Below are 26,704 nucleotides of genomic sequence, written 5' to 3' on the forward strand. Positions count from 1 at the left end.
TATGCCGTAGATTCTTTATTGTTTTCTCCTCTGTATTGGATTTTTGTCCTTCCTGTGCTTTCACCTCCTTTTTTATGATTTCCCTGCACATGTGTCTTGCGTGCTCCTGTTCTTCCTGTGGTATCAATGATATTGCGATCTCCGCATCAACAATCGCTTGCTCCGTTTTTCTTACTGTATTCTGGTCCATGATATTGTGCTTCAGGCCCTTTTCGAGAAGTTGTGCCTCTTCCTTGGTAATGGCCACACTTTCTAAAGTTATATTTCGCGTCAATAAACCAATCCAATTACCATGTTTCATCCCTTTTTTCGTATTTGGTATAGAATTATGGCATTTTTTTAATTTTTCGTATTTTTCGATATCGAAAAAGTGGGCGTGGTCAAAGTCGGATTTCGTTCATTTTTTATACCAAGATAAAGTGAGTTCAGGTAAATACGTGAACTAAGTTCGGTAAAGATATGTCGATTTTTGCTCAAGTTATCGTGTTAACGGCCGAGCGGAAGGACAGACGGACGACTGTGTATAAAAACTGGGCGTGGCTTCAACCGATTTCGCCCATTTTCACAGAAAACACTTAACGTCATCAAATCTATGCCCCTACCAAATTTCAAAAGGATTGGTAAATTTTTGTTCGACTTATGGCATTAAAAGTATCCTAGACAAATTAAATGAAAAAGGGCGGAGCCACGCCCATTTTGAAATTTTCTTTTATTTTTGTATTTTGTTGCACCATATAATTACTGGAGTTGAATGGTGACATAATTTACTAATATACTGTAAAGATATTAAATTTTTTGTTAAAATTTTACTTAAAAAAAAAAATTTTTTTAAAGTGGGCGTGGTCCTTCTCCGATTTTGCTAATTTTTATTAAGCGTACATATAGTAATAGGAGTAACGTTCCTGCCAAATTTCATCATGATATCTTCAACGACTGCCAAATTACAGCTTGCAAAAGTTTTAAATTACCTTCTTTTAAAAGTGGGCTGTGCCACGCCCATTGTCCAAAATTTTACTAATTTTCTATTCTGCGTTATAAGTTCAACCCACCAACCAAGCTTCATCGCTTTATCTGTCTTTGGTAATGAATTATCGCACTTTTTCGGTTTTTCGAAATTTACAAAAGTGGGCGTGGTTATAGTCCGATATCGTTCATTTTAAATAGCGATCTGAGATGAGTACTCAGGAACGTACATACCAAATTTCATCAAGATACCTCAAAATGTACTCAAGTTATCGTGTTAACGGACGGGCGGACGGACGGACGGACGGACGGACATGGCTCAATCAAATTTTTTTTCGATCCTGATGATTTTGATATATGGAAGTCTATATCTATCTCGATTCCTTTATACCTGTACAACCAACCGTTATCCAATCAAACTTAATATACTCTGTGAGCTCTGCTCAACTGAGTATAATAATTATTTATTACAAAAAATTGCCGATATAAGTAAATCGACACCTTTTTGTTCGATGCTATTTGCAAATGCAGGCAGCCATACTTTCATGGTATTATAACGAATTTTAGGAAATTCTTTATAATTCTGCACTTCTGCTTTCGTTCGAGTCGCTGGACTGTCAAATAAGTAACTCAAATTTTCAGTAAAGCAAAATGTTCTTTATTTACAACACTATGGTGTAGTAGTACTTCACAATTAATTCACTCGCGTACTTCACTTAAGGCGTGTTTAAATGAAACTTATTGACTATTCCTCAGCTTGCGCTGCTTTTATACTCTCTGTTAACCTCGTTTGACTATTTCTCTATATTGCTTCATATAGCCGTGAGTAAAGCCATCTCCCCTCTTAAGTGATTACATGTATATGTGACTGTTTCTCGGAGGGCGGAGCCGTGTGTAGAAGTCCACGCAAGTTGGGAAAGCTTCTGACCGCCATTCACCTGGGAATGGCCAGAGTGATTCTTTTGCATGCGGTTCAAGCAGCTCACTGGTTCCGGTCACTTACGACCAAGCATCCTCTCCTCCACATCCGTTTACGGATGAGCTAATGTGAGAAGGCGGCAACCTACAACTCTGACATATTAGGTTTAAGTGCCAGCTGGGGGATTTTCATTGGAAGCGTCTGCCCACAACAAGATGCGGCTGCGAGCGGGCGTCTGTCTTGGACAAGCGGCTTGCTATATAAACGTGTAAATAATATTTTCATCGCCGCTGAGCGGTTTGTGCGTTGGGATTGGGACCCGCAGCGTCAAAGAATACTCAATGAAAAAAAAAAACAAAAAGCCTCGGGAAAGAAGGTAACGAAGGCGATGAGATGAAAGACGCTTTCTATGAACGTTTAGAACGCACATACGAGGGCTGCACCCGCCATGATAAAAAAGTCGTGCTTGGAAGTTTTAACGCCAGCGTGGGCACATAAGGTGTTTTTGGCCCCACAGTCGGAAAATTCAGCCCTCGCTCTTCTAATGTACTGAGGCTGATCGACTTCGTCGGTGCTCGTAGCATTGTCATCCAGCAGGAGGTTCATGCGAAATATATGTAATCAGATCGACCACGTTGTGACAGACGGACGGCATGGCTCCAGTGTTTAAGATGTACATAAGTAAACGCTTATATATTGTACATATATCAAAATCACTTAATTGTAAGTATGTATAAGTACAAACTAACATAAGTGCAGATGATATATCCAAGTTCCAAATGATTGCATATTTGATGAGTGCAATCATAGTATTTGATTGTGTCTCTAAATTCATTACAATCAGATTGAAACCTTATATGATAGTTATGTACATGGGGAGTCCGAGTTTTACTGAACTTTTCATGGTACTTATTTTTTACAGATATGTTAATAGTTTTCTTTTACTTGCTATTAAAATAAATCCATTTTTTATTGCCGGCCTTATATAGATCCGGACAACATCGGTTGATGGCCACATCCCGCTTTTTAAAAAAAAAACTGCTTAGTATTATGGTGAACTGTGAACTTTTTCTCAAAAATTATATTTATTAATTCATTTGGCAGTTCATTAAACAAAATTTATATAGCTCGACAAACGAAAACATGTTTGCAACGTATCTATAAAATTTGTGTTCGCTGAAAAATAAGATTAGAATATGTTGAACTTTGAAGTCGATCTTCATTTTAAAAATTTAAATTTCCAAAAACAGTGTAAATTGTATTGTTACCAGCAAGTTTTTTGTAATTTGAGTAAAAAATTTCGGGTTTAGCTTCTAACTTTTTTAGCAGTATTTTGCCCTTCGTTGGCTCTATGGCTGGCTTCATAATCTCCAAATGCATTAAAAATAAAATTTTTTTTAACTTATTGAAAATTTGTCTGGATATTTATAGATTTAATATTTTAGTTTTAATATTTTGTATGCAACTTACGGCAAGTTTTTCTATTATATATTGATAAAAATATATACCGACATTAATATGTATTGTAACGAATTTAGGGAAATTCCGCTTATTTCACACCTTCTACTAACGTTCGTATCGCTAAATTGTTTAATAAATAACTCCACTATTCAATAATGCGAAATGGCCTTTATTAAAGTACTTCACAATAACACTTCTACTTCTCGACAGATAGCGCACTTAAATCAAACTCATTACGGACTGCTCAGCTTCTGCTGCTTTTATAGTCTCTGCCCAAATCTCTAGACGTTTCTTCTTCTCGGGCCTTCCCAACTGCACCAAAATTTGGATGGAACACCTTTCCGCCGGTGAGGGTTGTATAGCAGTACCAAATCTCACTCCAAGAAACATTCCGAATTATTGTTCTTGTCGTACCCGTGTTTCATCCTACTACTCATTATCCTGGATCGTTTCCTCACACCCTGTTGTTTGGCCAATGAACTACTTCGTAGAGCTTGCGCTTGACGGATTGGCTTCGCATAATCAGTATCGTTCCCAAGTTTCACAACAGTAGTGCGCCCTGGCTTGAAACCACCCTTGCATTCTTTCTGGGAAATTCGTTTGTTTCAGTGCGTCCATTAGGTTTTTTCAATGCCAGTGTTCCTCTAGCAGGTACCTTCGGTTTTTCTTTTTTCTTTTTTTTTTGCCCATTCGTTCCACCAACCTTTGTCCGATCTACTTTCCTTGACTTTTGCGGTCTTTGTCCAATCGCCTCCACCAACATTCGTTTACAGCTGAACGATTTCTCAAAACTGAAGTTGACTGGTACATCCTCGTTCTTATAACGCATAACCCTTCTCTGCATATCGAACCTGATGTCATGGTCAACTAAGGAGTCCACTTCCAATATGACTTCATCAACAATCTCCGCCACAACGAATTTATGTAGAACCATGACCTTCCCAATTAAGACTTCACAGATCACTTCTCCTCGGACTTGGTTATACTCGCCAGTAACCGTACGCAACCTTGCTCCAGGTAATGGCTTTACCCTCCTGTTGACCAAATCAGATCGGATTAAGGAATGAGATGCGCCCGTATCTACAGTCAGTAAACGCTCCTTGCCATCCACATTTCCTCTGACGGTAAGACTGCTGGAGTTTCTTCCAATTTGCGACACAGATATCACAGGAGATTCAATATCTGGAGCTAGCTCTCGATCTCTACATCTTACTCGCTCTTGCTCATCCCCTCCAGCTTTGTTATTAAGACCACCCATGCTGCTGCAACCACTAGGATCAAGATAGCAATGACGTGCAATGTGACCGGGCTTCCCGCATTTGATAACTGTTTCTCTCCGCTTTTGCGATCCTTTTAGTGCCTCCAATATTGTGTTCACCCAGTCTGGCCTTTCTACCTCCACACGGCGTGCTTTGAACGCTGGCTTGCACAGAAGCGATGCTGTTTCCCGAATCAAAGTATGTGATACCGTTTCTGCGAATGTTGGCTTTGGTTTTGCGTATGTAGCTCGCTTCGTTTCGACGTCCCGTATGCCATTTATAAAACTGGATTTTTACCCTCTTGGTATATTCCACGGGTGCGTCCGCATTCGCTAAATGTGCCAGCCTTTCAACATCCGACGCAAGCTCTTGCAATGTTTCACCAGGCCTCTAGAAGACGTGCGTAAAGCTGGCAGACCCAAGTGCTCAAAAATAAGTTTAAGTTGTTTGAGAATTAAGTGCATTTTAGGTGCTATTTAGGGCCACAAAAAATAATTTAGGTGCTCATTTGGTTTTTGTGATATTCGCAAAAAAAAAATAAATTTTATTTTAAATAGAAAATATATCAAAATTAGGAGCTATTTAGGTGCTTTTTAGGGCCACAAAAGATAATTTAGATTTTGATTTAGTTTTCGACATATTCGCAAAAAAATTGTGGGTCTGCTAGCTTGACGTTAAGCTAGGAGACCCACAACTTAAATTTCATTTTATTTTAAATAAAAAATATATCAAAATTAGGAGCTATTTAGGTGCTTTTTAGGGCCACAAAAGATAATTTAGGTTTTCATTTAGTTTTCGATTTGTGACGACATTTGGTTCAACACTGCTAGTATCGCGTTAGTGTCAACACTTGCCAATGGATTTGGAGTCTTTATCTTCTCCTCCATTTTAGTCGCTGGCTCTTCCACATCAGGATAAAAGACATACTCGTCTACATTAATTCCTTCCAAATCTAATACCTCTCGTAGCCGTGCTTGAAGTTCGATCTTATTGCCGGTTGTATTCAATCCACGGTTCTCCAACTCCTTTTTCAGTTGCTGGATCCTTAATTCACTTAACTTCGTCATGTCCTTGTTGTGCTCTGCAACTCTGGTATTTATTCAACAATTCCTCTTCTGATACCAATTGTAACGAATTTAGGGAAATTCCGCTTACTTCACACCTTCTACTAACGTTCGTATCGCTAAATTGTTGAATAAATAACTCCACTATTCAATAATGCGAAATGGCCTTTATTAAAGTACTTCACAATAGCACTTCTACTTCTCGACACATAGCGTGCTTAAATCAAACTCATTACGGACTACTAAGCTCTCTGCCCAAATCTCTAGACGTTTCTTCTTCTAGAATCCTCTACCTGGTCATGAGCCATACGCGCGTGTATTTGTAGTGTGTAACCATATGCGTGTGTATATGTGAGCGAAGTAGTAGCTGATGATGACATGCGTTTGTGGGGATTTCTCTGCTGCGTGTACGTACATATGTGTAGACATATTGATTAATTGGTTTACGTACATACAAGTGTGGCAGCTTGTTTTATTGTTGTTGTGGCTTTATTTACTTAGTGTCAGATTAGTGATGTGAGTATCACCTAGTGTTACTAATATTCGTCACAGTATATATGAGCGCTGGCGCGAATAGATTTACCAAATCGTGGTTATAATGGATTATTATGTATAACATTGTGGATAAAACAAGTGTGATATCTTATCCGACAACTGCCTGACAGAATGTTAAAGATGGCTACTTTTGAACGTTTTGGCAGTGTTTTTACAGGATGTTCGACATGGCGGCGCATATGACCGCCTATCTTCAGCGGGTGATAGAAAGAGATACAGAATTTTGATTAGGGTGTCCCTATGCTTAACCCTTGAGTTTTTTTCCGAAGGTAGTGATCCGGAAAAAAATCACAATTGCTGGTTCTATTGCTCACATTTTATCACAGATTATATAATTTATTAATTAAAATAAGACTGTTGAATTGGTTTTAATTTAACAAACGTTTCAATTTTGCTATATATTTTCTTATAGGGTTTCGTTGCTGCAAGTATTAAACGCGAGCATGGGGACGAAGTCGAAGTTGAGCTCGCCGAAACTGGAAAACGGATGATGGTTTTGCGCGATGATATCCAGAAGATGAACCCTCCGAAATTCGACAAAGTCGAAGATATGGCGGAGTTAACGTGCTTAAACGAAGCCTCTGTTTTGCACAACATTAAAGACAGATATTATTCTGGATTAATTTATGTAAGTAATTTTAGTTTATTATTATAAGTTATTTGCTTAACATTTTGGGAACATAAGTAGAATGGTTTTTGCCTCAAAATATGTTAGTGCATTCTCGATAAAATGAACCAAGTTAATGCTTAAATTTATGTTTGAGTTTTGAATGTCCAGCATAAAGTTTAATAAGCATTTTTAGCAATTAGTATAACTGCTTCAAATCGATCATTTTTCCAGTTCCCGAAATGCATATACCTTTGAAAATGAAATCTAACGATAACGAAAATTTAAAAAAATGGAGAATATGCCAAAGTTCATTACCAAAGACCGAAGTCTATTGCTTACAAAAAATTCTATATCTTTACGGTATATAACTAAACTATGTATACTGACTTTTCACCTTACATGGTGAAAGTAAGTACGAGAGTTAAAAAAAATTTTGAAAATGGACGTCCCCGCCTCTCTCGGAAATAGTCCCCAAAATTTTCCCGAAACGACCTCCAAATGACCACGAAGTGATCCCCAAATAATTAAGAAATGGCCCCGTAAGGACTCTATAGTTCTCATTAAAATGATTCCGCAATGCCCTCGAAATAGTCCATATAATAATTCCGATATTACCCCATAGACTTCCCGAAGTGATACCGAACGTTGAGTGTATAATCACAAGTTGCTATTGTTCGCGACTCCTCCATTCAAGAACAAATATGTCATTACTTCTTGTGAGGAACCAGGAAGATAATCCGTTGTAACAGAAAGGAAACGTCTACCAAGTCTTTAATAATGTCGAACACAAAGCTAATATATAGTATGACGTTTAAGTTAATGAGCAGCCATCTTGAGTTATATGAAGGGATAGGATCCACAAAATTTAAACCGCGAAAGGCAAAATTAACGAAAGAGTTTTGTACCCTTTTTAGTCTCTTTATGTGGCAATGTAATAGAACTATGGAAAATGACAAGGATAATTGCATTACTAAAGCCTGGAAAACCAGATAACAAAGGTGAGTCATTTCGACCGATATTACTGCTTTCGCCAGTTTCGAAGACATCAGAAACGGTCCTGCTCCCTCATTTAGCTGCGAATCTCCGCTTATCCACCCATCAACATGGCTTCCGTAAAATACAAAGCACTATTACAGCGCTAAACGTCATAAACAGCTGATAAATAACGACTGAACCAGGCAGAACCCCATGATTGGACGGTGCTCGTGGCACTTGACCTGTCAAAAAGTCAACCACGGAACGCCACTCCCTTCTCCCTTGTCTAAAAAGATGAATTGCGAATTATCTGGATGATCCGCAATCGTCCGTTTAATTTAGGGACGATACCTCAAAACCTAGGAGAATTAAACAGAGGGTACCCCAGGGTGGTGTCCCCATCAGAAGAAGTTACCATCATTTCCTACGCCGATGACAGGACGATAATGGCAACGGGACCTGGCTCTTTAAAAGTCGAATTAGTATGAACAGAATTAGAATAAACAGATATCTCCCCAGTATTTACAGTTTCATCACCAACCAAATCTACGGCCACTCTGTTTGCGACGGGGAAGGAACAGATGGTGCAAATATCGATAGCGTTAAGCTACCGACTGTCAGTCACCCAAAGATCTAAGGGGTAATGTTCGATAACACGCTCACCTTCAAGGCGCATGCCACCGAAATTGTACCTAAATTACAAAATCGCAACAAATTCCTCAAGTCCTATGCAGGCAGCACTTGGGGAAAAGGTAAAGAAACGTTGCTAACCACTTACAAAGCAATTGACCGATCGCTCATATGCTACGCGTCACCAGTTAGGTCGCCTGATCTTAAAAACACATACTGGAAAAGGCTGCAGACCTTCCAAAATGCTGCACTCAGAACAGCCATGGGATGTCTTCTTACACTCAGAGAAAAATCGTTCTAAAACGAACGAAAGTAGTTCAAAATGAAGAACATTCATTGACAAATGTCTGTTAAGTACATTTTTTTCTTAACTCGTGACCGATGGACTTGTTTTAAGAACACTTTTTCCAACCACAGCGTTCGTATTTTAAGACCAGTTTGGTATTGATGTGTGAACCTTCTGTGCTCATTTCAAGCACTTTTTGCGCTTGATTTAAGATTTTTCGTTCTCACGCTCCGAGAACGATTTGTGGTCGATTTAACAGTTTTCGTTCTCAATTCAAGAACGGTTTGTGCTTGATTAATGATCATTGGTGGGAGTGGGAAGGTAATTTTTATCATAGGAACCCATTTATTTATTTTTTTTTATTAATAATAACTCTTTTGTAATTAATCCCCAAATGCTGCCGCCAAGAAATTTGAGGACTTTGTTAGGGCTCTGGATTTTAGATGCTCACCAAAATGCAGATCCTGGTCGAACATCACACCCAGTATTTTCGGGTGTAAGACAGTCGGTAGCGTAATGCCATCGACGTGGATGTGACAAATGCCGTGTCCATGTTGTAAATAAGGTCGCCGATGATTTGGTCTGTGACAATGTCAGGTTTCGCCAGGTGAAAAAACTGGAGAGATCAGGGAGGTAGTTGTTTTTCTTATTACCTAGCTCATCGATTGGTGGGCCGAGACCTGTAGCCATTATCGTGCAGTCATCGGCGTAGGATACAATGGTAACTCCTGGTGGCGAAAGGAGCTTCTATAAATATGTAGAAGTTAAGCAGACGCGAGGATAGGACACCACGCTGTGGTACCCCTTGTTTAATTCTTCTGGGCTTGGATTTTGCGTTCCTGAATTGCACCGATGCTTACCGACCAGATATATGATATGAAAAAGTTTGCTTTCCTATTTAGAAACCGCTCGAACGAAATATTTAAAAATCTTTTTTACTTGAAAATGAAACAATTCAAATAAATATTTATATTAAGTTTTAATATCGAAATAACTGAGAAAAAAGTGGAAAATGATTTAAAAGTGAAGACTTCATATGTTATATCCCTCATTAAACCCCAAATATAGTCTCACATATTTTCATAATATTGGCCTTGATAACGTTGTTCGAAGAAGAGCCTAAAAGCGCTGCTTTACTTTTTGGTAAATTTAAATATCTAATCAGAACATTAAAATCTTCAGTAGTGATGAAATGATGTTTTGGTTGTTCTGGTGTCGGTAAAAACTCCTTATCGGCATTGCTTTTATAAGAACTAAGAGATGAGCCACTTCTCTGCGATAATTTTTTCGGTGGCTCTGGTACTGGTCGTGTCAGATCGTGTGCGACTGGAACAGAAGAACATCCAAGATCAGGATATTCGATAGGTTTTGCATTTTTACCTCTAGGCCTTTTACTCGGATTCACAATGCAAAAGTAGCAGTCTTTAACGTGGTATTTTTGTTCTCGCCAGATTCTTGGTGTTGCAAATTTCTTAGATCTTTTCTCATCTCGATACCAGCCTAAAATATAGAAAGATAAATCAATATGTCTACATTATTTAATTTACTATTTAAATAAAATTTACCTATCTTCCAAACATATTTTACAATAACTACAAGCAACATGTGGAACCCATGTCTTGTCTTGATTCCAAACAGGGCAGCCAAAATATGCTTCGTAGGCTTCACAGAGGACGAGAGATGTATCATATTTTATATCTCGAACTTTAATAAATTGCCCACATATATAACAAAAAGCATCAGCTTCATATTTACACTTTCGCGACGACATTTTAGGTTATTCTAGATTTGTAGAAAACACCTGATCGTTGTTTAGTTATCACTCTAACGCCGTGAGTATTTTTACTATAACTTTACGAAAGTAAACCTTATACTTTTTATTTTCGTTTTTATTTATAATAAAAGACAAAATCATGAAATAAACTTTAGGACAAAGAAAAACATTTTTTTGTAGAGTCGTGTAATTTACGATACATCTTTTGAGGCTCGAAATAATTCACTACGTTGTTCGAGAATCAGCAGAATCGCCGATTTATAAGAAATTAAAAAAAAGTAGCACGGAGGTATAGTTATTATAGTTATTCAAAAGTCCACAATAAAATTATTATTTTTATTTTCCTATTACTCAGAATTACTTAATTGGCGCTTAACCTTTTAAACGGTTATGCCCGTCCAACAAGGCGCGCCAGTCGCTTCTTCTCTCTGCCAACCGGCGCCAATTGATCACACCAAGGGAGTTTAAATCGTTTTCCACCTGGTCCTTCCAGCGGAGTGGGGGCCGCCCTTTACCTCTGCTTCCATAGGCGGGTTCCTATAGAAACACTTTCTTGGCCGGAGCGTCATCTTTCATTCGCATAACAGCCAGCGCAGCCGCTGCGTTTTCATTCTAAACTAAGGTAAAATAATAAAAAAAATTTTTTTGAAGTTAAACGGTTTTATTGAAAACAATACCTACATTAAGTAATAATAATACTTAATGCTAGAAAATAATTAGGAAGGTCTAGGTACTAGTCATCACACTCCTCATCAATCTAGAGCGTTGATCAGACAATTAAATAAAAGCGTTGGGCGTTGCCTATTATTTCTGTTGTTGTTGTTGTTGTAGCGACAAGGACACTCCTGGAAGACCTTGGGGAGTGTTATCGATGTTGGTGGTCCTTTGCCGGATGCACATCGGGTACGTTCCGGTAACAAGCACCATTAAGTTACTAGCCTGACCATCACAGGAACGATTTGGTATGACCACATGAAACCTTCTAGGCCATACCGCCCTCCCACCCCCTAGATCCACAAGGTTCTTATTTTTGGATATGGTATTCACTTTTGTCTTGTAGTTATATGTGTGTGTATGTGTGAATAATAACTTCTGCTCTTAGGTGACGACTACATGTATGTTGTGCATTTATTTACTAGCAAACAAATTTCCCGATCTAAATGCTGCCAGTCTTCCCAAATGAACAACTTTAATTTTGTTCCGAGATTTGCTAATGGTTTTTATGCGGCAAACAACATCGTTGATCCGTTATACAACTTTGTATGGGCCTTAAATTTCGGGGACAAACCTTACTTTCGTTGTGGGTTGTATAACAGCACTAAATCTCAGAAAACCTTCCAAATTAATTGCTTTATCGTATCTGGCTTTCATCTTGTCACTCATAATTCTGGTTCGTTGTCTTACAAGATTGTGTATTTCTCTAATTTCTTCCTCCAAGAGACCAGTGGTTTTTCTGGCATTTCTTTCCGCATCGGCAGCTGGCAGTCTAATGCCATTGCCAAAAATTACCTTTTGCGGGAGATTGGCCCGTTGGCTCATGTACTGCCGATCGGTAAGCCATATAGAATAAGAATATGTGTGTATTCCACTCTTTATGGAACTTGTCCACTACTCTCCTTAAGTGCTTCTCTAAGGTTCTATTGCATCGTTCCACCATACCATCGGACTGAGGATGCAATGCAGTTGGTCGTGTTTTCCCAATGTCTTACGCATTTCTTGGAACACAGCTAATTCAAAGTTCCTCCCTTGGTCAGAATGTAGCTCCATTGGTACACCATACCATGCAACCCAATTGTTTGTAAACACTTCTGCTACTGTTTCCACTTCCTGATTTGGAATTGGGTATACCTCTGACCATTTGCTGAAATAATCTATAACCACCAGTACGTATTTGTTTCCGCGGTAGCTAGTAGGAAATAGACCTGTGATATCCATGACGATCCTTTCAAATGGAGCACCTGAAATATATTGCTTCATCTGGCCATGACTTCTTGTTTTGGGTCCTTTCGCTCTGCTGCAAACCTCGCAGTTGGCAATCCACTCAGTGACCGACTGACGGCAAGAATCCCTGCTTAATTTTCTCGAGCATCTTCGTGATTCCAAGATGACCTCCACTTAGACCATTATGTAGCTCACTGAGAACGTCAGGAATCCTTTTCCTAGGAACAACTAGTTTCTTCGTGCATTGATCATCCTCACTCTCCCGTATTCGATGCAGACAACCGGATATCAATTGTAAACTGTTCCACTGGGCCCAATATGACTCCGCAATAGGACTATCTGCTGACATCTCATCTATTTGGTCTTTCGTTTCGTTCGATCCCTTGCATAACATGGGACAGAGCTGTATCTTCTCGCTGACACTTCCTTAGTTTTTCCTTGTCCCAACACGTTATAGTCATAAGCCGAACATCTATGATGTCTTCCTTAGCTTCAGCTATCGAACAGTGTTTGCATTCTAAATTACATTGTCTTCGTGACATTGCATCAGCATTCCCATGGGTACTACCTTTTCGATGCTCAATGGAAAAGTCATTGTTTGGTAGTCAATCGATCCACCGTGCACTGCATGAGCCATTTCAACGCTGTGTGATCTGTCCTGAGGCGGAATCGCTGCCCGTAGAGGTTCTTGTGAAAATGTTTAATGCCCTCTAGCAATTCCAACAGCTCTCTCCGTGTAACGCAATAGTTCCCTCTTTGTTTTCCATCGACCAGTTGTGATAAAACGCCTCCTATAGCATATCCACCCGCATCTGTATCTAGAATAAAAGTTGCTTCTGGAATCGGATATGCCAATATTGTGAGCTCGTGGAGGCTATGGGCTACGCTGGCGAAGTTTGGAATAAATCTACGGTAATATGCGGAGAGCCCAAGGGAACTTTCTAGTTCATGCAGGATCTGCGGCCAATCCTTTACAGCTTCTAACTTTTCTTTCGCAGTGCAGATGATCTCCGTCTTTCCTTTATGGCCCAAATAACTTCTTTCCTTTTTAAACAGTGAACAATGAGCTGAGCAGAGCTCACAGAGTATATTGATTTTGTTCGCATAACGGTACCCCGTAACGGCATAAACTAATCGAGATAGATAGAGACTTCTACATATATATCAAAATGATCTGGGAGAAAAAAGAAATTCATTTAGCCATGTCCGTCCGTCCGTCTGTCCGTAAACACCATGACTTGAGTAAATTTTGGGGTATCTTAATGAAATTTGGTCTGTAAGTTCCTGGGCACTCATCTCAGATCGCTATTTAAAATGAACGAAATCGGGCTATAACCACGCCCGATATCGAAAATTTCGAAAAACCGAAAAAGTGATGCAACTTGGTATGTGGGTTGACCTTATGACGCAGAATATAAACTTAGTAAAATTTTGGACAATGGGCGTGGCACCGCCCTCTTTTAAAAGAAGGTAATCTAAAAGTTTTGCAAGCAGTAATTTGGCAGCTGAGTAAGTAATGTTCGGTTACACCCGAACTTAGCCTTCCTTAATTGTTGGGACTTAGTTTCACGCCAGTTCCAGCTATTCTTTGGAAAACATCCTGCAGGTTCTTAAGATGTTCTTCAAAGTTCTTTTCCAGTACGATGATGTCGGTTATGTACACCAAGCATGTTTTCCAATGTAGTTCTTTCAGTGCCTGATCCATAAGTCTCTCAAAAGTAGCTGGTGCATTACATAGTTCAAAGGGCATTACTGTATACTGTCAAAGACAATCTCCGACACTGAAGGCTGTTTTATCCTTGTCTTCCTCCTTCACCTCCACTTTCCAGTAGCCACTTTTCAAGTCCAGCGTGGAAAACCATTTCGTGGGTAGCTATCCTTCTTCGTGACGTTGCTCAATTTCCGGTAGTCCACGCAAAACCTTTATTTTTCCATCTTTCTTTTTCACAAGTACTACCAGTGAACTCCATGGACTTGCTGATGGTATGATTTGACTCACAACCTCCCGCTTGGCCAGTGGAACACTACAAGGAGCTTGTCGGATTGGCCTCGCATATCCAGTGTCAATTTAAGGTTTCACAACATTGGTGCGGCTTGGTTTGGAACCATCCTGGTCAAAGATGTTTGCGTACTGTAGCAGAAATTGTTTTGCCTTACTCTGATGGTCTTCCTCTAACCCTTCCATCCATGCAGTCATCTATCATCTGAAAGATCAATATTGCTAGTGGAAATGTTTTCCTGGAGCTGTTCACAATTAATTACTACTTCGGCTTGTTGGCATCTTCCCAGTATAGTTCCTTTGGTCTGTTTGAGTGTTGTCTTGAACTCATTGAGTATTCTTACCGGAATGCGTCCATCTTGTTTAGTCATAGCCAAGGTTTATATTTGGTGTTGATTTCTTTGCTGCCCCGACAACCCACAATTTGTTTGTTCCATAATATCCTTCTACCTTTGCCAAGGTTACTGCCTCCGATTTTGGTGGTATTTGCTGATTCTCCTACACCAGCACTGGTTGCTATAGCCTTTCTCGTAGCTAGGATTTAGTGGCACATCCATGTTCTTATAACGCATGATCCGGCTTTGCATTTCAGTATTGATGCTTTGGTCGATTAAGAAGCCAACTCCTATTATGCTTTCTTCAACAATCTCACCCACTGTAGTACTACCGTGATGTTCCCAATTGCGACATGCTACTTCTCCGAGGACCTGGGTGTCCTCTCCAGTGGCAGTACGCAATCTTGTGTCATGCAGTGGTATTATCTTGTTGTTGACTAAACCCGATCGAATGATGGATTGAGATGCGCCCGTATCTACAGTCAGTAAACGTTCCTTTTCATCTACATGTCCTCCGACAGGAAGATTGCTCGACATTATTCCATTTTGCGGGATAGAGATTGTGGGGTACTCAATTGCGGGAGCCAGCTCCCGCCCCTCACGGCTGGCTCGCTTTAGTTTAAATCTCTCGAAGAACTTTTCTTTCGAACATTCCCAGAGCCGCCTCATTTGATGTGGTCATGGTCCATGCTCCTGTACTTTTCGTTTGCCTAGAGAGTACTTAACTTTTCAATTGCCTACCTAGTTCAATGGCCAGAGTGATTCTTTGCTGAATCTCAAAGAAGCTGATGTTTGTGTTATTGCTGGCTCCCAAATAAAAGAAGTCCTTTACTATTTCGAAATAATGTTTGCAAACAGTGGCGTTTTTGCCAATACGCAAATGGGCTGACTCTTTGCTTGATGATAGCAGATACTTCGTTTTGTCCTCATTTTGTCATCATTCACCATCAAACCCACCTTTTCCTTTCCAAAGTTCCTAAGCCCTGTAAACCTCACAAACTCATATGAAATATCGCTTTATTTGGGAGGTTTAAATGATTATGAAGCCATTGCGATTTTGAGTGAGTTGCTTTAATAAATAACAGATTAATTTTCATAAGTTTTACTGAAATTTTTGTTCTATCTCCTCTGCTGTGAGTTGTGGTAGTCAACGAGCTTCTTGTGGAGCTTATGGCTGTCGGGTGGTTGTCTACGCAGATGACCTGGCTATCCTATTCAAGGGAAAATATCTGGGCACCATGTTCTGCAGGGATACCTGGCCATCTTGGCTAGGTGGGCTGAATCATGTGGACTGGCGGTTAACCCGGGAAAACGGAACTGGTTCTTTTTACGAGTAGGTATCAAATGCCCGCTTTCGGAGCTAAATGTAAGCCGCAAGTTTAAGTACTCTCCCTCTATAATTTTGTTTCGTATTGATTACTTTTCTCGATCCTTTTATATGAGTACATGTATCAATTTGGTCCCGGAACAACACTAGGATCGAGTATATTCTATACCTTTTACTGAGTATAAGCACTAGCATCGATACTTTGATCCGGGTTTAATTCTCGCATATACTTTCGCAATGTCGTATTAATTACTATATATGTAGATTTATGGTGCGATGCAATAATGATATAATTCCATGAAGATTAAGGTCCGACATTTGCTAAGGCAGAAAAATATTCTGCGAAGGTTTTTTATGGCAGAAATTTCTTTGAAGAGCTAGCCAAAACACTGCCCCGGAAATTATACCAGTGCGTAGTTGCTTGTATTTTAATTAACTTACTCTAATCCAGGGGTCTGCATTCCATAGCACAATTATGCTGTCATTGCATATGCGAAATGGCAATTACTTTTAATTTTTGGACACCTTTGCTCAAATAAATACACATTGATATTGCAACCAAAAAAATTCTAACAGACAAATCTTAAGTGTTAAGTGTACGGCAGCTCAAAAAACTACACCTTGAATAAGTATTTGCTCATATAGGATATTTCTAACTCTTTATTCAAATAAACACTCCTTATAGAATTGTATTTAAGTTCTCAACTATCGCCAATGTAGCTTGAGAAGGTCTATGTATGAATATATACTGGATGTCGAGCTACCATATAATTACAGCTTTATTGCTAGAGTGCAACTTAATTCGACCGATGCTAACGTAGGGAGTTCTTATCTGGTAGAAGGCGCTAGACAAAAAGATCAATCAATATAGGGTTAGGGAAGGTGCAAACGCTAGCATGCCTGGTTATGTCAGGCTCAGTGAGCAGCGCATCTCAGAAAGGGTTAAACGTAATTTTTCGCTCGCTGGATTTTCAAGTGTTCGTGTAGGTATTGACCGCGAAAGGGGCTCTACGACTAAGAGAATCCAACATGTGGAAATCAACCGAATACGGGCACGCGACGATATTAGAAGATCTAACGCCTGACACGATCATATCCATGTTCCAGAACATAAGGGATGGGAGGAAAGCCTAGACAGTCGTAGGGGCATTACAATCTACACAGACGGCTCGAAAATGGAAAAGAGACCTGGAGATGGAATGTACTCAAATCATCTGCAGGTAAATCAATTGTACCGACATCCCGACTCATGCAGGGTTTTCCAGGCGAAGGTCTATGCCATAGAAAGAGCAGCAATCACCAATGTAACGATCTTTGTCGAGAGGTATTAGAATCCAACGTGATAAAGTCGAATATCGTTCGAAGGTGTCCAGCCTCACTGGCGTCCATATCGCACCTAAATGTCTCCCTTTGTACAGCGATATAGGAGAGAATGAACTGGCAGATGGGATGGCCAGGAAAGGTTCCGAAATTGACAAACGCGAGGCGGTCAGCTCCGTATGACCACCGCTGGGTTATCTCCTGAGGAAAATCGAGAAATATGAGATTAGAGCAACGGAATTACTGTGGGCCAACCGGGATGATTTCGAGGTATCAAGGTGCACATGACCATGTTTGGATAGGAAACGAACGAGCTTCCTTCTCAAGCTAAACAAGTCTGCAGTGAGAATACTTACGGGTGTCCTCACAGGTCATTTGCATCATTTTGCATCACCCCCAGCGGGCTAGGGGGTCAGAATATACCCGCGGTAGGTATGCCTGTCGTAAGAGGCGATTAAACAACCAGATTCAAGGGGCTGTGTAGCGCAACCCTTCGTTTCCGAGATGGTCGGGCTAGCACCTTAATGGTGCTGTGTTACCGGAGCGTACCGGATCTGTATACGGCAAAGGGCCATCACATCGATAACACTCCCCAAAGTCTTCGGGGAGAAACGTTATCGCTAACAACAACAACAACACATTTGCATCAATGCTCCGACAGTGGCGCATACCAACAATCTCCCTCTGCGGAAGCTGTCAGGATGAGGAGGAAGTGGAATCGATTCATCACTTTTTCTGCCGATGTCCAGGACTGCAAACAAGACGACTCAGATTTCTGTGCGCACGGCTTTTCGACAGCCTGGTTGAGGTTGGAAAGGTGGATCTTTCACTCCTAGTTAGGTTTATCAAAGAAAGCAAGTGGTTTGTTAAGGACCACTAGGACCACAATAAAAAAAAACAATTTTTAGTAAATGGTAGGGTTTCCCCGGCTTTCTCGTTGCGGTGAGAACATGATGAGAACATGAGTCATGAGTTATATACATTTTATGTATGATTTTATTTTAGCGTCTTTTTTGGAGTATATACACATATACACAAAAGTAGATGGCATATGTATGTACGTATGTATATACTGTACATTAAAAACAGACTGATAGACCTTGTCATTAATGTACCAAAATGGTTGAATTCGCAAATAAAATCAGATCGAGGTGCCGTGTTTAGTTATGAAGCAAACAATTTTAAATCTGGTGAGTCGTTAAACTGTCGCTATCTCTGGCTATAATTGCTGAGCTTTGGCCGAACACTCTTCGCCATCAGCGCACCCGTCGCGTCTCAGTGCATTCATTGTAAGTCAATGCACGTTGGTCATCCCATCCACATAATACAAATTTGCTGTCTCGTCACATTTCGTTTGGAAATGGCAAAAATTTTCATTGTTATTTTGTACATAGATTTTTAATTTCAATTAAATAATTTGAGATATTTTAAATATGTTTTTAATTAAAACTTACTGTTTGAGATCTCATTCTATGATCTCCTGATGTACACTTTTGTGTTTTCTTGCCACATATAACTTTAAATTTAATATTTTTGTAATTTAAATTTACTAATGAAATATGAGCCTCAAATATATTGTAAAACGGGAGTTGGAAAATGGTTTGAGATCCTTTGTTTGTCGGTAGAAGAGATGACTGGCGTGCTAAATAACAAGATGAGATACAATCGCCAGGCAAATTTACCATATTCTAAACCGGCACCGCCTACAACACAGTTACAAGTGTTTCTAAGTGGCAGGTGCCAGTTGGAGTCGGCAAACGACATGTATTTTATTTTTATTTAAACCATAATGAACCATAATCGATGTAACCTCAAGTTATGTCGGGATTTGTTACATTACTGTATGCATATGATTTTAACTGGTATGGTTAAAATTCTAGTGACGTAACAAATTCTAACAGTATATCGGTGTCGGTTCCGATTTAGAACATGGTAATCTTGCCTAAATCATGCAAAAAGTCCACTAAAACAATTTCTGTATCAATGCTAATGGAAGAGTTTGGAAGTTATACCAATTTCACGCAGAAACTTTATGGGATCACAATCTCGTTTAATGACACAGGACCACTTGATTCATTAACGAAAATCTGTCAGCAACTTCGAAAAATATTATGCTTTTTACGAAAAATAGTTAAAATTATTAGCAGCCGTTTTCTCCTTAACTTTAACGACAATAAAATGCATTTGCAACTACTCATAGATGTTGCACCTTACCATGTATATGCCCTTTTTTTTTAAATGCCACATTATCTCTTGCTGCAAATGCGGCAAAAACAAAAATTGTAATTTTTCTGGTGTTTTTGTATTTTTCAAAAATTATTAAAAATAATTTATTTTTGATTGTCATTTGTTACATTTACAATAAAATCCGAGTCACCACCGACTACATGTTTCACTCCATTAGGCATTGAATAAAGCGAGAATGATACCGTTTTCACACAGACAATTAATCGAATCATAATTCTATTTAATCAGATAATTAAATTTCCCTTTTCATACAGGGCCTTTTGCTTCATTCAGAGAACATCTGTCAGCAGCCCCAAAAAAATATTGTTTTTACAAAAAACAGTTAAAATTGAAAGCAGCCGTTTCCTTCTTAACTATAAATACAATCAAAATAAAGTGCATGCGCAACTACTCATAGATGTTGCACCTAACCGAATATGTGCCGATTTTTGAAAAAGCAATATTATATTTTGCAGTAAATGCAGCGAAAATTTAATTTTGAATTTTTTCGTGTTTTTAAATTTTTCGTAAATTATTGGAAATAATTTATTTTTGATTGTCATTTGTTACAGACAATAAAATTCGAAGCACCAAGCAAAACCGACTGGATTTTTCACTTGATTAGGCATTGAATAAAGCAATAATGAGATAATTAAGAATTTGTATTTTGTATGGAAGATTGAGTTCAATTAGGGCTTTAGTGTAGAATACTTGACTAATTATTTCATTAAGGCTCTGTGTGAAATTGGCATGAGATAAATAAGAATTTGTATTTTGTAGGGAAGATTGAGCCCAATAAGCGCTTCAATTTAGAAAAATTGACTTAATATTTCATTAAGCCTCTGTGTGAAATTGGCGCTATACAATCTCTGTTTGTTGGTTTCTAACTTTACTTATACAACTGTGGCGGCTAAACTGTGGTGGCTAAAATGATTTCATGACAATTACAAGGCAAATTATGTACTTAGTGTTTCTGTCGTTGGTAGTTAAAAAAAGATAGGGGCTGAAATAATGCAAGTTCAAACGTAATCTTGTTGTTATCGAGCAAAGAGTCAGCGCAATTGCATTGGTGCGGCGGATTTTGTTCGATATGGACTGTATCAGAAACGATATAATATAGAGACACTGCATAGAAGAAAAATCGTGTGAGGCAAGCTTCACAAAATTCTAGTAGGTCACATTCACCACTTACCACAGCAGAATTTGTTAAACTACCACTGTCTGTATTTGTTATTTAACAATTATTTGTACACTTTTTATTCATCTAATGTGTTCAGAATTCACATTTTTACACTCTAGAACTACATTCAGTGTATTTCTGTGCTTAAATTATGTTAAAAAATTGTGTTAAAGTTTTTGGTGTGGTGAAAGTGACCTACTAGAATTTTGTTACGCTCCGCTGCTTTCCACCGAAGTTCGCGCATGCAATATCTTTATATTCCAAAATTTTTGACTGTATGCGCAAATGGCAGCACCTGTTGTTGTTGCGGTTGCTTCGAGTTTCCAAATAATAAGCGTTCAGGTTTTTGGTAACTTAGTTTTAATTCTTAAAAGTAAAACCTCTAATTAATAATCACTACGTTATACAAAGTATTATTTGGTGACTCTGGCAGTCGTATATGCACAAAAATGCATGTAATTTCGCAAATTATAATTATTTAGGCAGCGGCGATGTTAACGAGATGAAAAGCACGAATCAAATTCCAAAGTATTTTTACTAGTTGTTATTAACTAACTATTGGAAGTTACGAACGATAGAATGAAAAAGAATGAGAGAATGCAACTGTGTAGACTTGCATGTTAGCCCTTATGTTATCATTTTGCATAAGCTCAACATGTTTAGGTACTCAACACAATATGTTTAAATGAACTCAACATACCGCCACCCTTGAACTATCTTGATATGTTCAATATATGTAAATTACAAAGGAAATAAATTTACATATAAAGATTTAGCAAAAATAAAAATTTCAAACTTAAATTAAGTTAAATAATTGCATATTAGTTTTCTTCGGAAAATACATCCCCTTGTGTTGGTAGAAGACACAGCTTAGATATTGGTCGAGTGAATTCTCCATTTGCGGTTTTTATCGTTACGACACGTACGTGACCATCTGTACCAGGATGGCAATGAATTATTCTTGCGAGGGTCCACTTTGTTGGAGGAGATGGTTCATTAAAAACAGCGACGACGTCTCCTTCTTGAAAATTTCGTGATGGACGGAACCACCTAGCACGTTGTTGCAAGCTGACGAGGTATTCGTCTCTCCAACGACGCCAAAAATGTTGACGAATAGCAGAGATCAACTGCCACCTTTGTTGCAGGGTTCCAGAAAACCCTTGACCCTCAGGTTCTGGAATTTCCCGCAATGGTTCGCCTACCAGAAAGTGGCCAGGCGTTAAAATCGATAAGTCGCTTGCATCCGTTGAAATTTCGCATAATGGACGGGAGTTAACACAAGCCTCCACCTCAGTTAAAAGCGTACTAAACTCCTCACAGCTTAAGAGAGTTTCCCGGAGGGAGCGTTTAAGATGATATTTTAGGCGTTTGATTCCAGTTTCCCAATATCCTCCCATGTGGGGTGCGGACGGTGGATTGAATCGCCACTCAATAGCAGAGTCTGCAAAAAACGATTGAAGTTGGGGGTCTTGCATGCACTCTTGATATTTTTCACGGAGTTCCCTTTCTGCACCAACGAAATTCGTTCCGTTATCCGAAAACATTTCTTTGTAATAGCCTCTGCGGTTGATGAATCGTTTAAAGGCATTTAGAAACGACGAACTTGAAAGATCTCAAACAAATTCGAGGTGCATTGCACCTGTGCACATACAGACAAATGAAGATACATATATACCCCTTTACGGATTTAGTTCCTCTTCCATGAGTAAATTTGTATGCATAAGGTCCAGCACAGTCAACTGCTGTACGAGTGAAGCAACGAGCGTACGTTATGCGAGACGGGGGAAGATCACCCATTGATTGCGTGGCGAATTTGCGATTTAAAGCGGTACATTTGACGCATTTTCGATAGATATTACGAATTAGGTTGCGAGCACCCACGACCCAATAGCGGCGTTGGAGGATTACTTGCATTATGCGAGGGCCGGCATGTAGCGTATAGTGATGTATGTCGAAAACAACCAGTTTTGAAAGCGGAGAGTTTTTTGGCAGTATAACAGGATGTCTGACATCATTCGCAACATCTGCGGATTTTAAACGACCTCCAACACGAAGAATTCCAAACGAATCGAGAAACGGTTGTAAACGTAGCAAGCTACTACGCAATGGAATCGCCTTTTTTCCCTGCAACAACGTATTTCGTTAGACAAATAGAAATTTTGTGTATATTTAATTAATCTTTGTTCTGATGCGAGCAATTCCTGACAATTAGGAATGCCAGTTTTTTTGTTATTGATACCAAGCGAGCTAGCTCGGATATTGTATATAAATCTCAATACATAAGCGATAATTCTTCTTAATTTCGAATAAGATGAGTATTTTGTCATGACCGACCAGTGAACATCAGTAGCTGCAATACAAGCCTTAACTTTTCGTAAGCCTCTCTCGGTTGTATGCATTATTTGAGAGGGTTGTTTCCAGAACTGTTCATCTGCATGTAAGAAATCAGGTCCTAACCACCAAAGCTGATGATGTAAGAGTTGAAGCGGAGATATGCCTCTAGACGCGCAGTCCGCAGGATTGCTTTCAGAGCGTATGTGGTTCCAGCACTCTGGGGGTAAGACATCGTGAATATAGGCGACGCGATTTGCGACGAATGTTTCCCATTTATTAGGGTGTGCTTGCAGCCACGCCAACGTAATTGTCGAATCTGTCCATGCTACCAGTGGACAACGAAACTCTTTCCAACTATGTGTAACAGCCTTGACCAATTTTGCGGCAAGATGTGCAGCGCACAACTCGAGACGAGGTAATTTTGTTGTTTTTAGCGGGGCAACCTTCGTCTTTGAAGAAATTAAACCGATCGTGATATGACCATCCTTATGTACGGGGCGAGCGTATATGACGGCGGCATAGGCGCGCTCAGAAGCGTCGGCGAAAACGTGCAACTCTGTAAACGAGTGTTTTGTTCCGACTCCGACCCAACGGTTGACCTTAAGGTCAGATAGGAGTTGCAATTGCGTGCGATGATCAAGCCACATCTTGGCTATCGTATCTGGTACTGGGTCATCCCATCCAATATTGGATCGCCATATATCCTGAAATAACATTTTCGACCTAATCGTTGCGGGTGAAAGTAGGCTCAATGGATCAAAAAGTTTTCTGGCATCGGCTAGAAATGCTCTCTTAGTTAAGACGCGGGGAGGTTCTCCTAGAGAAATAGAAAAGGTAAAATAGTCTTCTTTCATATACCAAATTAGTCCCAGCGCATGCACATTGTTACCATCTACGGTGTAGTGTGATATGTTCTTGGATTCACTAGCGATAGTCTCATTTAACTCCGTACAATTTGACGCCCACTTCCTTAATTCGAACCCACCTTCTCGTAGAATATCGGACACATTTCGCTGCAATGCCTTGAGCTCCGACTTGCTAGACGCACCAGTGAGAAGTTCGTCCATGTAGAAATCCTTAAGGATTGCAGTGACTGATTTTTGACAAGTATTGCAAGGTTGTATGGCGGTTTGTTGCATCGATTTGACAGCCAAATGCTAGGCGGACGCAACTCCATAAGTAACGCGTAGCATGCGGTAGTTTGTAATAGGTAGAGATGTGTTAGAGCGCCAAACAATTCGATGTAAGTCAACGTGTTTATCCGAAACACAGGCTTGTCGATACATTTTTGCAACGTCTGCAGTTACTGCGTATTTATGTATTCTAAAGCGCAAAAGAATTGAGTACAAGTCTTCTTGTAATTGAGGACCTACATAAAGCGCATCGTTGAGGGATTTCCCCGTTGTGGTTTTAGCAGGCGCGTTAAACACAACTCGCAATTTTTGTCGTAACGCTGGACTCTTTTACAACAGCATGGTGTGGCATGTAATAGGCATCTTTGTTCGTTTCAGGCGCGACCTCCATATGACCCATTTCAAGCAATTCCTGCATGAATTCGTTATAGCGTGTCCACAGCTCCTGATCACCGTCGAATCTGCGCTCCATTCGTAAGAGACTGATTTTTGACAAGTATTGCAAGGTTGTATGGCGGTTTGTTGCATCGATTTGACAGCCAAATGCTAGGCGGGCGCAACTCCATAAGTAACGCGTAGCATGCGGTAGTTTGTAATAGGTAGAGGTGTGTTAGAGCGCCAAACAATTCGATGTAAGTCAACGTGTTTATCCGAAACACAGGCTTGTCGATACATTTTTGCAACGTCTGCAGTTACTGCGTATTTATGTATTCTAAAGCGCAAAAGAATTGAGTACAAGTCTTCTTGTAATTGAGGACCTACATAAAGCGCATCGTTGAGGGATTTCCCCGTTGTGGTTTTAGCAGACGCGTTAAACACAACTCGCAATTTTTGTCGTGACGCTGGACTCTTTTACAACAGCATGGTGTGGCATGTAATAGGCATCTTTGTTCGTTTCAGGCGCGACCTCCATATGACCCATTTCAAGCAATTCCTGCATGAATTCGTTATAGCGTGTCCACAGCTCCTGATCACCGTCGAATCTGCGCTCCATTCGTAAGAGACTTCGCACGGCGGCATCTCTTGATTCACCTAACGGCACGTCGACCTTGAGCGGTAACTCCACTACAAAGCGTCCGTCCGAACTTCTAGTATGTGTAGATTCAAAATGCTCCTCGCAGTACCGTTCCTCGTGAGTTAGATGTCTTGTTTGCGGTGCTTCTTCAAGTTCCCACAATCTAGTTAATGCTCTGTCTAAATTTACATCACAGTGCAGCGATTGTATATGGTTTGCAGGTGGAACAGATGTATCTACGTTTCCACACAGCGTCCAGCCGAAGACTGTCTTTTGTATTATTGGCGTACCAGGTGGGCCTTTACGCAGCTCAGTTAAAATGAGTAGATCCATGTAGTCCATGCCAACTAAGATATCTACACGACCGGGTTCCATATAGTGAGGGTCAGCTAAAAATAATCCCTTGATGTGAGACCATTCAGGAACGCTTAAACTATGCGATGGCAAATCGCCCGTAATCTTTTGAAGAATTAATGCATTGATGGCATAGCATTCACTTGAATGTCGCGAAGAAAGCAGTAATGACGTCTCGCCCTTACAACGACCACCCTGAGAAGCGCCAATTCCGGTTACACATATGGACGAAGATTTGCGGGTTAAACCTAGGCGTTGTACGCATGCCTCAGTTACGAATGTAGCGTGAGAACCTGAATCGAATAATAAACGAGCATTCTGCCATCGATCAGAAGAATTACGTACCTTTACTAGGGCGGTTGATAACAACACAGCTTTATGTGTTGTAGGCATTGGTTGCGGAGGAGAACTAGCGGCGGGTAGCGTAACTGCAGCGGTGCGTGGTGAGTCGACGACGTGAGAAGAGGTAGACGCTTCTGGCGAATTGTGAAGCAATGTATGGTGTCGCTGCCGACATATTCGGCAGGAAGACGCGCTATTGCAACGGTCCTTAAAATGTCCAGTACTTAAACAGTTCAGGCAAGCCTTAGACTCTTGACGAATTTTGATCTAGCATTTGAATCTAGGATACGGAATTTTTCACAAGAATAGATTTTGTGACCTGCGTTGCAGTATGTACAAGGCATTTGATGTGCGGTGGCATGAAAAAATTTAGCTGATTTACCGACTGGTTTTTGTATGTTCGTGCTTTTCATCTCGTTAACATCGCCGCTGCCTAAATAATTATAGTTTGTGAAATTACATGCATTTTTGTTGTTGCGGTTGCTTCGAGTTTCCAAATAATAAGCGTTCAGGTTTTTGGTAACTTAGTTTTAATTCTTCAAAGTAAAACCTCTAATTAATAATCACTACGTTATACAAAGTATTATTTGGTGACTCTGGCAGTCGTATATGCACAAAAATGCATGTAATTTCGCAAATTATAATTATTTAGGCAGCGGCGATGTTAACGAGATGAAAAGCACGAATCAAATTCCAAAGTAT

At 39.8% G+C, this 26,704-nt stretch overlaps 1 protein-coding gene across 5 annotated transcripts in view; it reads left to right on the forward strand.

The window, feature by feature from the left end:
* Nucleotides 1-26,704, forward strand: part of zip (myosin heavy chain 10) — a 242,554-nt gene that overhangs the window by 43,961 nt on the left and 171,889 nt on the right. For all 5 annotated transcript variants that reach the window (XM_067773456.1, XM_067773457.1, XM_067773455.1 and 2 more), the window contains exon 3: nucleotides 6,634-6,849. In XM_067773456.1, the coding sequence (XP_067629557.1) occupies nucleotides 6,634-6,849 (216 nt within the window). The remainder of the gene's footprint in view (nucleotides 1-6,633; nucleotides 6,850-26,704) is intronic.

Source organism: Eurosta solidaginis, chromosome 3, assembly GCF_040869045.1.
Source record: "Eurosta solidaginis isolate ZX-2024a chromosome 3, ASM4086904v1, whole genome shotgun sequence".
Taxonomy (NCBI): domain Eukaryota; kingdom Metazoa; phylum Arthropoda; class Insecta; order Diptera; family Tephritidae; genus Eurosta; species Eurosta solidaginis.